The sequence below is a fragment of the Chiloscyllium plagiosum genome, unplaced genomic scaffold, assembly GCF_037043375.1.
Source record: "Chiloscyllium plagiosum isolate Xiang-an unplaced genomic scaffold, Cpla_swu_hap1 HiC_scaffold_3, whole genome shotgun sequence".
NCBI lineage: Eukaryota > Metazoa > Chordata > Chondrichthyes > Orectolobiformes > Hemiscylliidae > Chiloscyllium > Chiloscyllium plagiosum.
The window spans coordinates 63600503-63621482 of NW_028270141.1; the positions used below are offsets into that span (position 1 = coordinate 63600503).

Below are 20980 nucleotides of genomic sequence, written 5' to 3' on the forward strand. Positions count from 1 at the left end.
CCTCAACTTTTATTAAACAACAGCAAATGCATAAAAAGATCAAGTTGGTAAACTGCATAATCCATTGAGCGAATAAAGTGCATAATCTCACATTTATCCATATTTTACTGCATCTGCCATGCATTTGCCCACCCACTCAGACTGTCCAAATCTCACAGACTGTCCAAATCACACTGCAACATCTCTGTATCCTCCTGACAGCTCACCCTTCCACCTAGCTTTGTGTCATCTGCAAATTTGTGTGAATAGGTCAATATTTTTTGTGAATAGCAATACATGGATAAATTATGGAAGCTAGAAACTTTAAACAAACACACAAAATGCTGGAACATTTATGAAGACAGAAACAGAGTTCATGTTTCAAGTCCGGTATGACTTTTTGTCAGGAGAAAGTGTGTTTCCTCCTGGTGCTCCAGTTTCTTCCCACAACCCAAAGATGTGCAGGTTAGGTGAATTGGCCATGAGAAATTGCCCATAGTGTTCAGGGATGTGTAGATTAGGTGCATTACTTGGGGGTAAATGTAAAGTAATAGGGTAGGGGAATGTGACTGGGTGGGTTACTCTTCGGAGGGTCGGTGTAGATTTGTGAGTTAAAAATGGCCTGTTTCCACACTCTGAAAAAAAGAGTCATAGAGAGAATTTCTGTGCATGTTGTCCTGTTTGTTTAGAACTGACATTTTTCTTCATTGATTGCGAGTATAGAATTTGATAGCATATTTCTAATCATTGCAATTGTTTAGCATTTTTTCAAACAAATTAGTAGTTAACAATAGCCAATTGCCATCCTATTTTTGTGATTTCACTTAATGTTAAATATCTACCAGTATATTTTAAATACTGTAATGCTGTTACTTTTAATTCCTGTGATCTGTTTTAATATTACAGTGTAGAACTTTTGTGCATTCCTTTATAGATGCAACACTTTCACATTTACTTTAGGTTTTCCATCTTCAAAATCACACAGAAACAACTTGCGTTGTCATAACAACTTCACTTCTAGTTGCCTTGAACGAAATATAATGAGAAGCAATGCAGAAGCTTGGATCTAGGTCAGAACAAGACTAGATAAATACAGATGTTAGCCTTCCCCAGTTCACAAAAGGGAATAATATAGTGGAGTCAAATTTATAATTTCTCTCTATATGTACTGGCCCAAAATAATATTTTGCTATGTAACTTCAATATATTCATCTCCTAACTTGAATAGATGAATATTCCTGAAGGATTAAATTACGGTAAATACTGGCAAATAACAATTACTTAACATTTTCTCATTTGAATATGAGACATTCCCAAAATAATGATGTATATTTTAAAGAGCCAATATTGTTCCTGATCATCCTAATATAATTGTTTAAAAAAATTATGTTTCTTTAGATATCCTTGAGATATAATTTTTAATACACTTTTTAAATAAATATCATTATTTGTTTTGTTTAATTTTATCTTCTTTGTATGTCTCCCAGTCACCAAGATCTGTGCTGGATTTTGTATATTTTCCTAATGTGGTCCTTTATCTCTTTAGTTGTGCATGGCTCTTTTTTGGCAAACAAACCTATCTGTATAATGTTAATTTCTTTTTGAGCACCCTCTTATGTCTAATGTCATTTTATCTATTAACAAATCTGGCTAATTACTACAGCCAGCCTTTGTCTCCAGTAGTTGCTTCCACATTTAATCCAAGACTTAACATCATGGAGGAGAAAGCCAGTTACTGTGTCTCTAGAAATAATTTGCCCTACCAAATCGGTCTTGACTATTATATAAATATGCATATGTATAAAGGATGACATATGGTGCAGTGGTAGCATCCTCACCTCTGAGCCAAAACCTCCAGGTTTGAGTCCCACACTCCCATAGCTTGTTAGCTATGGAAGCTGTGTTTATAATGTGGCTAAACAGATTACCTATCTATCTCTAAATCCTTTCAGTCGCCCTGATGACAAGTGGTAGGGGCAGAATAGTTTTCTGGTCAGCCATCTTGCAGAAGCAATGGAAAGTCTCTGCAGTACTTTATCATCAAGCTTGGACCAATCCTGACCCTCAGAAGGTCAAAGCCTGACCCTCAGAAATGAGGAAAATGTCAGCCAGTATACATCAGTGTTTATTTGTAACAGATTTCTAAGTCAACCTAGAAGTGACATTCCATAACAATGCTACCAACTCCTCGACCTTTTTATAATAAAACATTATTGCAAAGCACAAGACGGAACGCTAGGGCGGCACGGTGGCACAGTGGTTAGCACTGCTGCCTCACAGCGCCAGAGACCCAGGTTCAATTCCCGACTCAGGCGACTGACTGTGTGGAGTTTGCACATTCTCCCTGTGTCTGTGTGGGTTTCCTCCGGGTGCTCCGGTTTCCTCCCACAGTCACAAAGATGTGCATATCAGGTGAATTGGCCATGCTAAATTGCCCGTAGTGTTAGGTAAAGGGGTAAATGTACGGGAATGGGTGGGTTGCGCTTCAGCGGGTCGGTGTGGACTTGTTGGGCCAAAGGGCCTGTTTCCACACTGTAAGTAATCTAATCTAATCTAATCTAACAAGACACGTAATTTACAATGATGTATGCTGTCCAGGAAGATCTTTAGCTTAAACCTTTCATGTTGGAATTCTGCAGTTCACCATTTATATGGAGACTCACCATTTTATACTTCTCATGGGAATGCAACTGTCAGAATGTTTGATCAATTTCATCCTTTCTTGTTTCATGCCATCTAGTGAATTGCAGGTTAAGAATGGATTTAAAGTGATTTAAATTTTGCAGAGTTGAAAGAATCCAGGTTAGATAAAGATTATGGGCCTCTGGAAACTGATTCTCTCCTACAGGTATAGTGCACTTTCTATCTGTGAGGATAGGGATACAGACTAGAGAAAACTCAGCCAGAATGCAGACCTCAAAACTTAGGACCAGGAATGGTGATGGCAAATGGAAGGTTTGTGTGGTAGTTGTAAGAAATTTACTAGTTGGCAGGAATACATAACTTTTTTTTTGTAAACTGAATCCAGAGCTCCACATATTATCTTGCCAATTGTTGCCAGGATAAGGGTCACATGAAAATTTATTGGACAGGGAGGAGGAGAATTGAATTACTGAATAGTCATGAAGTGAAAGTTCCCTAAGTGTGTCAGTGGATCAGACATTTCTCTCTCACTAACTGATGATGAGTTTAACTTGAAGGTCGCCACAAGTTGGGTGAGGGGTGAGGTTGAGAAGGCAGGGCCTTTGTGGTGACTTTGGCTAGCGCAGGAATTGAACATGTTCTTGATGTCACTTTTCATTACACCCCATCCAGCCCTTCCCTCGCCCAGTTTGAAAGCAAGATAGTGGTGTAACATTCAGAAATAGTGCTTTAGTACTGCTAGTAAAAGGAAAACTAAAAGATACAAAATAATCAAATCAATAGAGGAAAAGAAGAAATGGTTGACTAAATCATTAGACCCCAATAAGTGTCCTTTACATATGGCATATAAAGAACACGTTGAGCAAATTGCATGTACAGATTCAATTTGGAGGTTATGACATGATAATCATTGCTAAAATGTGACTGTAAGACAGTCAAAACTGAAAGGTGAAGGGATCAGTTACTGGTTCTACAGGAAGGACTGGGAAAGATTGTAAAGTGGGATTAAAGGTGAAATCACGTCATTAATGATAGGGTAAAATAAGCAAGTAGTGGAAACCAATCAGTACAAATGATGAATAGAAGATGAATTATCTGTAGCGGTGGTACGGAAGGAGAAATACAAGAGTTATGAAAATACCAGATTTAGGTAAGGATGACTCCATATAGCAAGTCAGAGATTTTCCATAGAAAACTTGCTAAATTTGTTACGGGATAAAATGTCAAAAGATCAGAGGAAGGTACTTAAAATATTAATTCAATGCAAAATGAATTTATCTTGTACCCCTAAGAATTAAGAGCATAAAATGCCAAAAAAGGGAATAATACAAAGTAAAGTGTCAATAGTAAATTACATTACTTTCCTTTTTATAATATTGCTGCCTATTCTACTCTCTTTTTTTCGATCAACTCAGTGTTTGCCCGCTTTGGTTTCTACAAATCTTTAAATCATCAGTCTTACTACTCTTATTTGCAACAGAATAAATTTATCTTAATCTAATAGTAGTTTTAACTTCCCTCGTTAATTTTGGATTGATCTTTCCTGCTCAGTTTTATTTATTTAAAAAAATTGAATAATTCTTTTTGTTTCCCACTGTTTATTTGTCGCTTTAGCTTTTAGTATATTTATCCAGTCGACCTTAGTCAGTAATTGACTTTGTCTGTGAATAAGATTGTTACTTGGAGTCATGCAAGGTCAGGCTTCTTTTTATTATTCATGGTGAGCAGTCACTGTTTTGTGCATCCAGTGGATAGCTCACCTACTAAATGGGTCAAGGGTAATTTATTGTTTTTTGCTTTTAAGAGATAAGCTACAGCTTTTAAAAACAGTTGGAATTTTTACATGGAAAACATTACAACTGATCTTTTTCAAACAATAAAAATATGACAGTGCCTAAACCCAAAAATATGTTAGTTAATGTTAATATTAATGCAAATAAGCAATGCTGAAAAATTCAGTGACCTCACCAATGTTGCTATTTTATGATATCTTCATGTTTGTATTTCTTCATATCTCTTATTTGTTGCTCAGCCTTCCACCACCTTGATTATGACATTACAGATTCTTACCACCCCTACTCGCCATCTATGACAATCCCATTAGGGATCATTCACATATAAAGACAAATTTGAACATCATTAATTAACTTTAGAAAAACACAACAAAATCTAATCTTTTAAACAAACAATAAACTTTATTGAATATATTTTAAAAATTCAAGTAAACCAATACAACTAACTTGATGCTCTATTGTTGGATTTTCAAGTTAGAGATGAATAGCAAGTGCTGAAAAATTCCCAGTTCAATGTGGCCATCTAAGGAGAAAGTACTTGGAGTAGCCAGGGACCATTTATATGGAGTTGGGCATATCTGGATGCAGATTGGAGAAAGCCATAGGAGTTCCTGAGTGCGCAGGTAGGCTGGTTAAATTACCTGCCTGGGTTTTCTGTGACTTCTTCTTTGACTTTGTCTTAATAGACATGCTTGACTGAGAGTTCAGACTTCCATTAGTTTGTTGAGCAGATGCAGATGACGAAAGATTGCTTGATTGACATTATTTTTTCTGAGATTTATTTTGCCGTTGCTCAAACTTCATTGAAACAAGACAAAGAGATGTCAAGTGTTTGAAATTTATTCCAGTAATACCTATTAATTGTATTTTAAAAAGCTGCATTAGCAGCTGTTTATTTTAGTTATTGCAAGTTAAACTGGCACTTTTGTAAAGCTTTCCCTTACACACCATGATCTGTGCAGAGTGTATGCTGAATGAATTGGCATAGAATTGCTATGAGTTGGCATGAAGGACATGGGGTCTTTGGGAATGAAGGGACCGGCATGGGCTTCCATAGAGTGTATGAGGAACCATTGAGGTTGTGTCCAGGAGGATGGATTAGGATAGAAGATATAAAGGTTGATGGGAAGGTGGATAAGGACATGTGTTGACAGATAGACATAGGTAAGGCCTTTGAAGTCATATTTTGAAAGGTTCCAGAATCTCAGGCTCACAAGTTCGCTGAGTGGCCTCAGAGCAAGATTTCTTGAGAAGTCGGTCTGACTACAAAAAAAGTTATGATAGTCTAGAGGGAGCTGCTTAGCCCTGCATTTCAATCAACTATTCCAGGAGTGCAGGGTGCAGGTTTGCTGCCTTCTCCCATTGAAGCAAAAGTTGGATCACTAAAGAATTGAGTAGAATTCCAAAATCATGTCTAATTTGCTATTTTAATAAGTCATTGGACAATCTGATTTGCAGGCTTTCCAAGTAAACTCTTTAAGCTGACTGCTCTCTGCCATCAGACGATCTGCTTTTCACCAGAAGAGTTACTATATTCTTCTTCTAGTTTTAAGCTAAGGAACTTTTCTGTTTCTTTGCCGATTTCATCTCCAGGGAAGCTGCAAAGTATAAAATATCAAGTCTGCAACTGCTTTCTGGGAGAAATATCATAAGACCATAAGACCATAAGACATAGGAGTGGAAGTAAAGCCATTCGGCCCATCGAGTCCACTCCGCCATTCAATCATGGCTGATGGGCATTTCAACTCCACTTACCCGCATTCTCCCCGTAGCCCTTAATTCCTTGTGACATCAAGAATTTATCAATCTCTGCCTTGAAGACATTAAGTGTCCCGGCCTCCACTGCACTCCGCGGCAATGAATTCCACAGGCCCACTACTCTCTGGCTGAAGAAATGTCTCTGCATTTCTGTTCTGAATTTACACCCTCTAATTCTAAGGCTGTGTCCACAGGTCCTAGTCTCCTCACCTAACGGAAACAATTTCCTAGCGTCCACTCTTTCCAAGCCATGTATTATCTTGTAAGTTTCTATTAGATCTCCCCTTAATCTTCTAAACTCCAATGAATACAATCCCAGGATCCTCAGCCGTTCCTCGTATGTTAGACCTACCATTCCAGGGATCATCTGTGTGAATCTCCGCTGGACACGCTCCAGTACCAGTATGTCCTTCCTGAGGTGTGGGGAACAAAACTGGACACAGTACTCCAAATGGGGCCTAACCAGAGCTTTATAAAGTCTCAGTAGCACAACGGTGCTTTTGTCCAAATAAATTAACTAAAATAATACTCTAACTTCCACGGTACACTGCTATGACAGTGTGGCATGCTTTGGAATATTCCAATCAAACATGTAAATAAATTATCTTTTATCTTCATTATCCTTTGGTTTTGTGACCAACATGACTAATCTACATCTCTACTGTATGTAATTCAGTGGGCGGCACGGTGGCACAGTGGTTAGCACTGCTGCCTCACAGCGTCAGAGACCCGGGTTCAGTTCCCGCCTCAGGCAACTCTCTGTGTGGAGTTTGCACATTCTCCCCGTGTCTGCGTGGGTTTCCTCCGGTTGCTCCGGTTTCCTCCCACAGTCCAAAAATGTGCAGGTTAGGTGAATTGGCCAAGTTAAATTGCCTGTAGTGTTAGGTGAAGGGGTAAATGTGGGGGAATGGGTCTAGGTGGGTTGCGCTTCAGCGGGTCGGTGTGGACTTGTTGGGCCGAAAGGCCTGTTTCCACACTGTAAGTAGTCTAATTACCATTCTTCCCGTCTTTGTTGGTTCTGCTAAGAGGTCCAAAGAGGATCATCCATTATTTAAGTGTTTTCATTTTCAGCTTTAACCTTTAAACATATGTTTGTTTTTAACCAAGGCCTTTTAAAGTGCACAAAGACGCAGAACTAAGTTCTGCCACCCTGAGCTAGAAGTATTTGACAACATGTGTTATATGTAAAGCTGTTTTGGGTGATGTGAGGTGGAACTTCGGAACAAAATGTCATTAATTTTATCACAATTACATCTCTAAATTTACTTGCACAACATGGCTTATGGTGTGTGCATCAAAATGAGGTTCATTATATCAAAGGTCCATGTCCTTCCTTTTCGGTGTCCTGCATGTCAACTGTAGTGAAGGTAATGCTGAAATGTCATTTCTGTGTTAATAAAGAACTATTTTGTTTGTGACATTACAAAGGTTCATTGGAACAGTGGCCAATGAAACAAGTCACAGCAGGGGTGATCATCACTGTGGCTGCTCCATCTGCAAAAACATTGATGAGTAACAAATGCACCAGCAGACTCAGATCCAATAGCAACCTCCAGCAAACAGTTTCCATATGAGGAGGTTGCAGTTGAAGGTCCCCTCAGGGTGCAAGGGCACTGGATGCCATTTCATCCAACCGAGCAAGGTGCTATGCTGCTGCATACTGAGTATGTCCCAGAATATCATCGCAGAACTAGAGAGAGGCATGCTTGCCTTCACTGCTTAGATCCTGAGTATTGGAGTTGGGACATCATTTGCGGTTATCCAGGATGTTGGTGAAGTCTCTTCTGGAGTACTGTGTGCAGTTCTGGCCACCTTGATATAGGAAGGAAGTTATTAAATTGGAGAGGAGAAAAGATTTGCCAGGAGTAGAGGGTTTGAATTATTAGGAGAGGCTGGATTGGCTGGGACTATTTTCAATGGAATTCAGGAGGTTGAGGGATGTCCTTTTCGAGATTTATAAAGTCTTGAGGGGCTTGGATAAAGTGAATAGCAGGGGTCTTTTCCCGAGAGTGAGAGTGTTCAAAACTAGGGAGCATATTTTTAGGTGAGAGGAGGAAGATTTTAAAAGGATATGAGGGGCAACTGTTTTACACAGTGCGGTTCCTGTGTGGAATGAACTGCCAGAGGAAATGTTGGATACAGATACAGTTACAAAATTTAAAAGACATTTGGATGAGAACATGAAAAGGAAAGGTTCTTTTTTAGTTCATTCACCGGTGTGGGCATCTCTTGCTAGGCCAACATTTATTGCACATCCTTAATTACCCAAATGACAGTTAAGATTCAACACATTGCGGTCGGTCTGGAGTAACATGTAAGCTGACTAGGTAAGGATGGTAGGTTTCCTCCCTAAAGGACATTAGTGAATCAGATGGGTTGTTTTTCCTGACAACCACCAATGGAATCATGGTCATCATTAGACCCTTGATTTCAAATATTAATTGAATCCAAATTCCATCATCTTCTGTGCTGGATATGAACCCAAATCCCCAGAACATTACCTGGATCACTATATTAACAGCCCAGCAATAATAGGCAATTGCCTCCCCTGAAAGTTTGGGGGGATATGGGCCAAAAGTGGGTAAGTGAGATAGTTTAGTTTGGGAACATGGTCGGTGTGGACTAGTTGAACTGAAGGGTCTGTTTCCATGCTGTATGATTCTACGACATGTGTATCACCCAGGTCATTCTATCCAGGTGGCCATTAAGGTAACAACTGAGTTAATTTTTCATGCAAGTGGCTGCTTCCAAAAAAAATCAACTGAAGACCTATGTGGGATCTTTTCATCCTCAACCCACAAATGTGCCAAGGCTATTATTGGCTCAACACTTCAACTCCCCCTCCTTCTCCACCAAGAACATGCAGGTCCTTGGACTCCTCCATCGCCAGACCATAGCAACACGATGGTTGGAGGAAAAGCGCCTCATCTTCCGTGTAGGAATCCTCCAATCACAAGGGATGAACTCAGATTTCTCCAGTTTCCTCATTTCCCCTCCCCCCACCTTGTCTCAGTCAAATCCCTCAAACTCAGCACCGCCTTCCTAACCTGCAATCTTCTTCCTGACCTCTCAGCCCCCACCCCACTCCGGCCTATCACCCTCACCTTGACCTCCTTCCACCTATCGCATTTCCAACGCCCCTCCCCCAAGTCCCTCCTCCCTACCTTTTATCTTAGCCTGCAGGGCACACTCGCCTCCTTCCTAAAGAAGGGCTTATGCCCTTAACGTCGATTCTCCTGTTCCTTGGATGCTGCCTGACCTGCTGAGCTTTTCCAGCAACACATTTTCAGCTCTGATCTCCAGCATCTGCAGTCCTCACTTTCTCCTCAACTCATACAAACTACATCAATTCATGTTGTTTCTCTGTGAAGAGGTCTATGCTTCAGCCTGGGCAGTGGGTTTCTGTGGTTTCTGTAGATATATGGCTAGAGACTATATACATATTATATTGTGAGTGCCATATCATAACACAAACTTCATTAATACAAAAGGGTTCCATTTTATCAATGCAGAGTTCACCTGTGATAATCGGTACCAATCTTAGAAGTCTGAGCCAAATATCCTAGTAGCTGCTAAGGTGCCTACTTCCTTGAGAACTGTCAGGTTTCTACTTCGTTTCATAGGCTGTACGCCTTACAAAAAAGATTACTGGGAGCGGTGGGTTGCCCTCTGCGACCAAGAGCAATGACTTCATTATGCAAACCCCTGTCTAATGCTGAGCACATATACAATGCAGCCCATTCTTCTGCCAGAGCCAGCATGGAACAGTGTACATGAAGATGAAGTTCAGGTAATTGGAGCAGTCTGGGGGAAGACTTTGCAGTGTCGTGGAGACAATGCTGTGCTCTGTACAGCTGGAGCAGTCAAAGAGGAGCTATGATGGTGCCTGGGAGAGCAGCAGTTTTCTTAAGAGAAAGATGTGGATGGATATTGAGCAGGAGTAGCATTGCCTTCACTATGATAGAGTGTTGCGGTGTTGTGGGCACCAAGCCAGAAAGAACTGATTTTACATCTACTTTCAATAGATCTGAATTGTTTGAAGTGATCATTCATTGACTATACGTTTATTTTTGCTTGAAAGGCAAATATCTCCTGTCTATTCCCATCGTGCAGCTTGTTTTGCTTTGTTTGTACTTTGTTTTTCCTGTCGTTCAATTAAAGTTAACATTTCCAAACTGTTGAAGGCTTTCTAACATGATTTTCTCACTTTGAGCAATGACAAGATGCTGTGTTATGCCGAGCATCTCAGAATGAGTAGCACTCACTTAGACAGGGTTCTAAGATGGTATGGCACGAAGGATGGGTAGCCTGTGTGGTTTCATTATTGTAGATGCAATTGCAATGACAGTCAATCAGGCAAATGCCGATGTAAAATAGCAATGCATTTACAAATGTGAATTTCTATTTCCAATGAAATATTATCCATTCCACACATATGCTTTCAGGAGCTGATCATTTCTCTCCCACTGTGTGTGCTGTAAAGGACTTTTTGTGGCCTGCAGCATTTGAACTAACGCACAGTGGCAGAAATCCTAGATTGTCCCAGCAATGATGAGCTGCAGCTACTTCCTATTCCAAGTATTGTCTGCTATATAACTATGATAACCATGTTTGATAGCTTGATAAGTTACAAGGTATAAACTTTCACTGGACCAGCAACATGGAAGAGAGAGTCTCAGAACCAGGAGACATTTTGTTGAATGCTTCATTGCCTGTAAACTATTAAATGCTTTTCAAATTCAGAAAGGGTGATAAGTTCTTACATGCTTATACAAGCAAGGTTTGCTATCTGAAGTATTCTTCATGTTAGGATTTTCATGAAGGTCAGCCAACTTGATTGTATTTCTGTTTTCTGAGAAGTATATATCAATGGCTTACTTTTACACAAATGTAAGTTTGCATTTCATTAGCTAGTTACTTATTTTTCAAGAATATCGCTTTCTACCTTTTCACCCTGTTAACCCATGAGTGATGCGCATACTGGCTATAAATGAAACTTTATAATGCTTTCAAGTTGCACTGAATGCAACCTTAGCTAATCACTAAAGAACACATGAATAAGACCTTAGGATGACTGCACTGTGATTATTTCCTGAACCATTCTGTCTCCTGCGCAGTGCATTTGTGTAAAACAAATTCAAGGACAGTGGTCGAACCAAAGATATGCCACATCATTCACAACATAAGACTATTGCATGGCAATACATAATACTAGCTACCACTAAACACTTCTTTCATGCGACATAATAACAGTGCCAAGACTGTTTACACATTTACTTCACAGACAATATAAGGATTTACACTATTCAGTTGGAATATAAATATTGGCAATACAAGCACAGATTCAAAACATCAAGCAACACCATGAGGTAAAGCCTTGAATTGATTACAGACTACTTCCAGATCAGGCTGCCACAGTGAATAATTTTCTAAGATGAATAACTTGAAGCCCCAACACAGTTAGGACCGTGGTGCACTGAGTGTTACACATTTTATGTTATACTCTTACACTTTTCTGCTTGTGTATTGGTTTAAATCATGAGGGAAGGTCTACTGGCTCAGACCATGAATTGTCTACTGATTTCGCTGAGTACTATTAAAAATTACATACATAGATCAGAAAATAACAGAAGAAATAGGAACAGGAGTATATTAATCAGCCTCTCAAGCCTGCTCTGCCAATAAACAAGATTATAACTAATCTATGCCAGGCCTCAAATCTTCTTTCATGCCATCTCAGCATAGTCATCAATACCCTGATAGATTTTTGAAAATCTATTGACATTCTCTTTAAATGCTTCCAAAGATCTAGTTTCCACAGCTCTCAGGGGGAGGGAATTCCACACATCCATGACCCCTGGGAGAAGAAATTCCTTCACATGCCAGTTTTAAATTACTGTCCCCTTATTCTGTAAGTATGTCCCTTTGTTCAAGATTCCCTCACTAGTGGAAACATTTTTTTCAACATCTACCTTGTCAAGCTCCCTCAAAATCATGTGTATTTTAATTAGATCATTCTTCTAAACTCTAATGAACAATGGCCTAACCTGTTTAGCCATTCTGTAAATCAAAACCTTCATCCCAGGACTCAACCTGGTAATAAATGATAAAAAGCAAAGGAGGCCAACAACAAAGATTTGGGAAAGAAAAGTTTGAAAAATTGAGAACGTAAATTAAACTTCCAAACGCACATTGGTGTGACAATGTGTCAGGAGGTGGCTGGCAGGGGGAGTCTTTTTTTTATTCTCCTCAAAAGTGGAATGTTTTTAGTGTGGATTGTTGATATCAGGTTTAGTTTAGTTGGCATTCTTGCTTCAGAGTTAAAAGGTTGTGGATTCAAGTGCCACATCAGAATTAGTGCACTAAATTCAAACATGACACCCCATTGTCATACTGAGGAACTGTGTAATAATGAGTGCCCTAAATTCTAGGCTGACACCCCACTGTAACACTGCAGAAGTGCTATACTGTCAGACGTGATGATTTTTAGATGCCACATTAAGCCAAGGCCTCATGTACACTATTAGGTAGATCCACAACACTATTTCAAAGGAGAGTTATCCCTGGTGTCCTGGCCAATATTTATCCTTAATTATGTTGTTATTATTACTTTGTTTGTGGGAGCTTGTGATGATCTAATTAACCATCTAATTTCTTACATTATGAAACTGACCACATTTCAAAAGTAGATAATTGTCTCTAAAGCACTTGGGAGGCCTCTTGAGGTTATGAAAAGCCTTATAAATGCAAATCTTCCTTTTAACAAATCTTCCTTGCTTTGTCTAATGTTCCCATCCCATTTCAGAACTTTTTAAACTGCATTTCACCCAATGGTTTGATGTGTCATGGATATAATTATATTGGAGAGTCAGGCATATTTTAATGCAATATTGTGCAAAATTTGTATTGACCTGTTTTTCTCGAAGTTTGTCTCATAAAGAAATCACAATTAGTTACATTTTGAAACATAATCAAATAGCCTTCTTAGAGATGTCTGCAGCCTTATTTAGCTCAGGGTCTGTGTAATTTATTTTTCTTCCTGGACAATTCTACTAGTGTCAACCAAATACAGTTCACGTCCAGAAAAAGTGTCAATTTTAAGTAGAAGTTTGGGACAATTAATCAAAGTCAGGGGCCACCAGCTGAAACTAATTTTATCAAATCATTAATGTTACAGCAGAGAAGAAAATAGAACTGGGTATTCCTGGAGTATAAGATTGAATGCCATGACTGAATGTCAGGAAACAAATCTCCTCAGTTCTTCACAGGAAATTGTCTATATCTACATCATCAGGATTGTCTACATTGATATGGTTAATTAGAAATGTCCACCAGTGTGTGTTATCCTGTGCTAAAAACTGACTAACAAAATAATTTTGCAAAGATGTTGGTCAAAAGCAAATCAGTTCTATTGCAGAACATTACTCTGGATGTTTAAACATTATTTCTTTCTAAATACTGTATGCAAAATTTTGCATCCCAAGTGTTTAACACCAGCATTAGCTGAGCTAAGAAGTTCAGTAAGTGAAGGAACAAGTCTCATCTATAATGAATTAGCTAATTTCAGTCAGTGGTGCAACAGGAGTGCTTAATGTTGTCAGTTCCCCTAAGGCAAACTCAGTCAGTATTCCAGCTCCTGATTATTATCAAATGCATCTGGAACACACCCAAACTGAAAACTCTCAAAACTTTCACCATTCAGCTATGATTTCCTTCAGTTAATGGTTTGGATGCAATCTTGTATCCAAGCTACAAACATTAATCTATTTTCTATTGCTGACCAATCCATTGTGCAGTTCCAGCTTTGCTAAGTTTATTTCCATTTATCACTGCTCAGATTTCTATGCTTTACAAATGAGTATTCTGCACAATATTATTTTTCTAGTCTAGAAATTCAGCTTATGAGACAGTTTCTTTTGTTTGTGATAATAAATTAATTTATGTAAAGTGAAACCACTTTTCACTTTTTCTGTTATTATGAAATGGAAAAATATAGTTTTGAAAATCAAAAGAAGTTGACAGAGATTTTACCTCCATCAAATAACCTCCCATAACTATAAGCACTTATTATGGTCTTCTCAAGGGGAGTATTTCCTGTATATAGGCTGTTTTGAATGTAACCACAGATCCATGTTTATGGTGTGAAATCATCAGAAATAATTTTTCAATGAATCTTTTACAGTCAAATACTAAATTCATCCATCAAGTATGTGGCCACGTAGGCAGAAAGGTTCAAATTTTGATTCACTGTTTGCAACTAGTGAGGATGGAGGGGTGCATGATGATCCTGCATGGTCTATATTTTGGTATGGAAAATCAGCAAACATCACAACTTTCAATCACAATCCAGTCTAATTGGATGTGTACATTTTTGGATGTTGGTTGTGAACAAGATCAAGTAAAGCTGGGAAACCCACACAATTAAATAATCGACTGACTGTCATTGTTGAGGATTTATGTGAATAGCGACTCTTACAAAGGGTATTGCAGACAAAACGTCAGGAACAGTGCCTAAGCTTGGGAGAAAACTGCCTTGAATGGATAAGAGGTCGAAAATGATGTAATTTCTTTCTCATAGGTTGATTCATAACTAATAATATTAAAAGTAATCCTGTATTAACAGCAAGGTGAAATTCTTAGCTAAGAGCTCTAAGGAGTCCAAAATTCCAGAGCAACAAGTTGAATTAATTATTGAATTATCTAGGCACCTAATGAGTGTGAATTGACAAGAGAGAATTCAGGGGAGAAGAAAGACGACCTGCTGGTACAAAAGGAAGCACATGTACTAGGAACTGATGAACTAAAGAATAGGCTCCATCAATTCACTGCCAGTGATTTGCATGAGCTGCATCAAATGTAAGTTTACAGAATTCAACAAGACTAAAATGCAAATGGACATATTATAAAACAGCAAAAAAAACTTTTATTTTCCAAGATATTATAATGATCATACTTTGGAAGTTTGTGAAAAGTTTAGATTACCCCTCATCTCAAATTACCCCTCAAGGTAAAATGAAAACAAGTTTGAGGGTAGGCCCAAAGTTGGAAGATCACATAGATCAATTCTAAATACTCATAACTTGGAGACCAGCTGCATGTTAGGTCTACTTACTTTAGAGAAATGCATTTTTAACTGAATGTGATTGTAGTTTAGAAATGAAAAATACAGAGAGGATCCATTCTAGTTAAATAAGTTATTGAAGGATAGTGTCATGATCATGGATCATAACCCTGGATCAACAATAGTATCACTGAACTTTTAATTCCAGCATGTTTTTGTTTTTTTAAAATGAGTGATAACAAAAAGATGATCATGGATATAAATTCACTGGCTGCCAAGAGGGGAGTTCTAGAACCTGTACAGTTAGGAAAAGATTAAGATTAACTGGGAGGAGATAATGAGAGGCTGACTTCCCAACATCCCTCTCACCAGGATACCATTTCCTACTGATATGCATGTCTTTTCTCTTTACAATGAAATTTAGAAAGCAGGGTCTAAAAGTGAACTTAAATTCTGGTCTCTGTGTGTTAGTAACTTAATGACTAGTACATGGACTTCGTAACCATGAAGGTCACAACTTTGAGAACAGCCATTAAACACTCCTGCAAAAGTAAAGAAAGGGAAAAAAATCTCTCTCACTCTGAATGTCACCAGTCAGTCACTGCCAAAAGAAGGCAGGATAAAACTACCATCATCAAAACTTTCAGTTTTATCCAGTATAATGGTTATAACATTTACTATCCTCTCCTCACCGAAACCACCTATCACTATCCCACATACCTTTCCCTCAGCGCCACCTCCCTCCCCCATTTATTTCTCAGCTCCCTTCCCCCTCCCCAGTCCTGATGAAGAGTCCAGCCCAAAGCGCCAATTCTCCAGATCCTCAGATGCTGCCTGACATGCTGTGCTTTTTCCAGTGTCACACTCTATCTACTCTCTTCACCAATGACACAGCAAGTGGCCTGTGCATTTCTAAAGCTTTTATCTTAAATTGGCTTTTTTAAAAGCATAAGTTCATTTAATTTGGAAGTAAAGTATCCACAAGAGAAGGTATACTTTTTTAATCAACCTTGTTGTGACCAATCAGGGGTTAAATCAAATAAAGAGGAGCCACTTCATCTAACCTCACCCAGGAGCTTGATGGTTTCGAGTATCCTGTCTGGAACTGCAACTATTTGTGGGAACCTTGCTTTGGATTGGTCACAATCATAAGGTCGATAATACCAGTGTGCATGTTTACATATGAGTGAATTTCCAAGCTTCTGCTAGTTATGGAGAGCACCATAAAAATTCAGCCCCATAATAAATAGGGTTATTATTAATAAAAGTGTTAATTCAGTGCTACAAAATGCTAAACTTTATTGACAGTCATCACCCTATACCCAAATAAACAATATTTCTGGATCCACTGTAGCCATTTTTAAAAAGTTAGAATTTTAAAAGTTCCTGAAAAGAAAGGATGTTTGTGCTGTAGAAAATAAATTGGCTAGTTAGCCATGGTTAGGTGTGATAGATTCAAATAGTTCTCTGGATCTTTGCTGAGATGAATTTTTCCTTGAATCATCCGCAAGTTAATTTCTTTTATTCTTTTTCTTTGTCTTCCAGGAAGTTACAGGGAATGTAGGCAGATTAATGGTTTTCTTAGTATACTAAATTTGAACAGATCAGATTTAAGTTACTTGATAATCTTGTCTGACCTTTGGCATATGTTGGAATATAGTTACCATTTGACAATCAATGCAAGAAATTGATGAATAAATCAAATTGACGCAAGTTGTATTTAGGAGAACATTCTCAAGAGGATAATATTTAAATGTTGCTGTTGAATGTTAAAAGCCATTTAATGATTCCATAGTGAAAATTCAGAGAAGTGTTTTGGTTTAGCAGGAACTGCAGAATTACTACATGGCTTGGTTCAAAACTAACATGGATTAATTACTGTGAAGTTATCAAAGTAGCTGCTGCAGGTTAATTCTGACCTACAGCCACTAAAAAACTAGAAATGACCATTGTGGATAAGGCTGTATTAGGGATATAATTAACAACTAGCACCTTTTTTCCTGAGATGGCTCAGTTAATAATCCTACAATTACCAGCAGAGACTTTAGAAACACAACAACACCCTTTAATCTAAAAATGGAATACCTGAAGATCCTAAGACAAAGTCAGACATGATGAAATATTGTTTTAATTATGTAAGAATTCTAGAACGAAACTATTAGAACTTTGAACATAGTTTTTTTTGATAAATTAATCACTGAAAAGTAGGATTTATGGCAGATCTTCATCATTAAGGGATAAACTTAAAGTATTACTGATGAGGGACGGAACAAACGTTCTCAGCAGCAGTGTTTCTAGAATAAAAAAGGTGGGTTTGTAGACATGGCCAACAAAACGTTTGAGGCATAACCAATTGTTTCCAACCAATTTTGGTTGCACAAGCTAGTTCAAATTGGAGCTTTTTTTGATGAAGTAATGCAGTTGAGAGAGAAGACTCATTTACATGTGGAGAGGTGACAGCCTAGTGGTATTATCGCTGGACTGTTAATTCAGAGATCCAGGTAATATTCTGGGGACCAAGTCATGGCAGACAACGGAACTTGAATTCAAAACAAAATCTGGAATTAAGATTCTAATGATGACTAGGAGACCATTGCCAATTGTTGGGAAAATGTCCCTTTTGGAAAGACTGCTATTCTCACCTGGTCTGACCTACATGTGACACCAGACCCATATCAATGTGGTTGACTCTTAACTGCCCTCCGGGCAATTAGGGATGGGCAATAAATGCTGCCTAGCCAGCAACATCCTTGGCCCATGAATGAATAAAAAAATGTTTTGAACTTGATTTTAATAGGGTGGCATGGTGGCTCAGTGGTTAGTACTGCTGCCCTACAGCACCAGGGACCCGGGTTCGATTCCTGCCTCGGGTGACTGACTGTGTGGAGTTTGCACATTCTTACCCGTGTCTGTGTGGGTTTTTTCTGGGTGCTCCAGTTTCCTTCCACAATCCAAAGATGTACAGGTTAGGTGAATTGGCCATGCTAAATTGCCCATAGTACTCGGTGCATTATTTAGGGGTAAATATAGGGTAGGGGAATGGGTCTGGGTGGATTACTCTTCAGAGGGTCAGTGTGGAGTTGTTGGGCCAAAGAGCCTGTTTCCATACTGTAGGAAATATAATCTAATATTGAATCATAAGTTAAAGATGCAGTTTTAGAAGTGGTTATCTAAAAAGTGTGAATTACTGTGTATAAATTATTTCCAGCTCTAAAAGGATACTTGGATGACCTGCATATTGATGCATATGAATGAAAACTCACAGGCAATGTATCATTGGGACTTCAAAGTTTAAAAGTGGCATTGAATTTTCTAAGGAAGTTCTTTCTTACTAATGATTCAATTATTCACTGTGTTGAAATCCATTAGTCATTAGCCTTGCTCACTGTAATTGTCACTAGAATTTGTTACCTAAGTATTTTGTTATTTTTTGACTGCAGATGACCCCACAGTCCAGGAAATGAACTTGCCATTGCAGACAGGAGAGATGATCATTATTGTGACTGTGCTGATCATGTGGGCAGGTAAGGGGCTCCTATTTCTGGCAGTTGCTTTTCTGCTAACTAAGTTAGTTATTCATGCAGAGTATGCCTTTGTTGATTTGTTTAAGCCAAAATTAATGATTGTCAACTCGAGTTGGCATTGCCCTTTCATTCGGAGTGATACGTTTGTTGATCTTTTGGTTTAGCAGTAATTTCAGAACTACTGTATGAATTGGTTCAAAAATAACATGGAAGAATTATTGTGAAGTGATCAAAGTCACTCCAGTCAGATAATTCTGACCTACAGCTACTTTACAAAAAGCTAATGGGTAACTAGAGAGTCCATTGTGGATAAGGACAGACTAGTAGTGATATAACAAACAATTAGCACCTTCTTTTTAAATAGCTTTTCTGATGATCCTACATTTACCAGCAGAGCCTTTAGAAATGCACAATGCCAAATCAATCCTTTCTTGCTTCCACTGCTCTCTTTGCTGTGGATAAACTCCATGGACTTTATACCTTCTCGAAATGTAATTCCTAATTATGCATCTGTTCTTTGATGTCCTAGTTTATTCTATATAATGTGTTGCTGGAAAAGCACAGCAGGTCAGGCAGCATCAAAGGAGCAGGAGAATTGAGGTTTCGGGCATAAGCCATTCTTCAGCCCGAAAGGTCGATTCTCCTGCTCCTTTGATGCTGCCTGACCTGCTGCGCTTTTCCATCAACACATTTTTCAGTTCTGATCTCCAGCATCCGCAGTCCTCACTTTCTCCTTATTCTATATAATGGCCGGCAGCACAAGTAAAAATCCTCAGTAGAACCATTAACTGGCAAAACCTTATTTTAATAATGAACGTAATAACTTGAAGAATGTGCACCCAACAATGTTCTAGCTCACCAGCATACTACCGTATCATGTAGTTTAGGTTGCATAGAATGAAATCATGATACTTCATTGTGAAGAGTGATGAGATTTGGATTCACCTAAGTAAGTTATTTTCACAAGTTCTTTAATGGCTTAATTAAGAATTTTCTTGATATTCTGATTAAATGCATGATGATTATCTGTTGTCAACAATAAGATCAACTAACTACAGTAAGAGAATGGCTACACCCATATTAACATAAGGAACAGGTTTGGAAAAAAGTCATAATTAAAAGTTCATCATTACTGATGAGAGCAATGAATGAGAAGACATACAATTCCTTTAGCTTGTGTCATAAAAAGAGGATTCTTTGCATTGAAGCTGAACAGGAGCAGTACTGGAGAGAATGTGTTCATTTGGAGAAATCCAGAGAGCTTGACAATGAGAGGACCTAATTTTCTTTTAATCTGCTGCAGTCATCCACCTAGCTGTTGATCAAATTGAATGCCATGTTAGTGGCCAGGAGCACATTTGAGCAACACGCTGCTGTATGGATGGATGGATTTCAGCAGTCAGTAGAGGCTGAAGACTCTGTGCTTTGGTTGATGTTAAGTAGGAAATAAAAATATTGAGGCCACCATTAAGAATGAAAGGAATGGGGACATCAAAGATGGAGGAGGTCAAAATTTCCTTGTGAGGAAAACTGCTAAGACATTTTCTTCCTGAGCTATGAGGAGCTGATCTCAAACAGTTACCAACAGCACAGCACCTCTTGCCTCAGATCTGTCTCTCCTTCATCACCAAAGCGTGGTTTTTAAATGTTAAGTAGGCCTTGCCTGCCTTTGCAGGAGCCTCATCAAAAGCCTGATTTGTAGTTGTCATTAGAAACAAGTTAAAGTCAAGCAATAGATTCTAAAGGAATTCATATGAGTGCACATTACAGGGAGAAGCCTGGTTCAAAAATCACTCCAAGCTTTTCTGAGAAATATTATAGGGATATTAAGTGGTTCAGTTCTTTTTCAGAATCCTTGCAGAGTGAAATATATATGTTGAGTTTTCATGACAATGAAAACGTGGTTGGGAATGGTTGTTTGAGATAAGGAAATGCAGAACTTTACTTGAAAACAGCAAATACTTGTGAATTGATTGTTTGATGTTTTCAGTTGTGCAGAAAAATGAAAAGGAAAACGTAAATGCACAGGAATATATTTCCACTTCTGACACTGTTTATAGTTATTACTGCCTGATACCTGCAGACAGATGTGTATTTTAAAGCAAAGCTCACAGTATTCAGTCATGTAAGTAAGGAAGAAAAATGTGTTTGCATAGGACTACTTTGTGTGGCAACTTGCAGACTGCATCAGTTCTCTGGGACAAACACCGCAAGGGGCTATA

At 38.5% G+C, this 20980-nt stretch overlaps 1 protein-coding gene across 2 annotated transcripts in view; it reads left to right on the plus strand.

Moving 5' to 3' along the window:
• The window catches only part of LOC122543748 (fibronectin type III domain-containing protein 4), a 210159-nt gene that overhangs the window by 142438 nt on the left and 46741 nt on the right, over positions 1–20980 (plus strand). For both annotated transcript variants that reach the window (XM_043682510.2, XM_043682517.2), the window contains one exon: positions 18675–18758. In XM_043682510.2, the coding sequence (XP_043538445.1) occupies positions 18675–18758 (84 nt within the window). The remainder of the gene's footprint in view (positions 1–18674; positions 18759–20980) is intronic.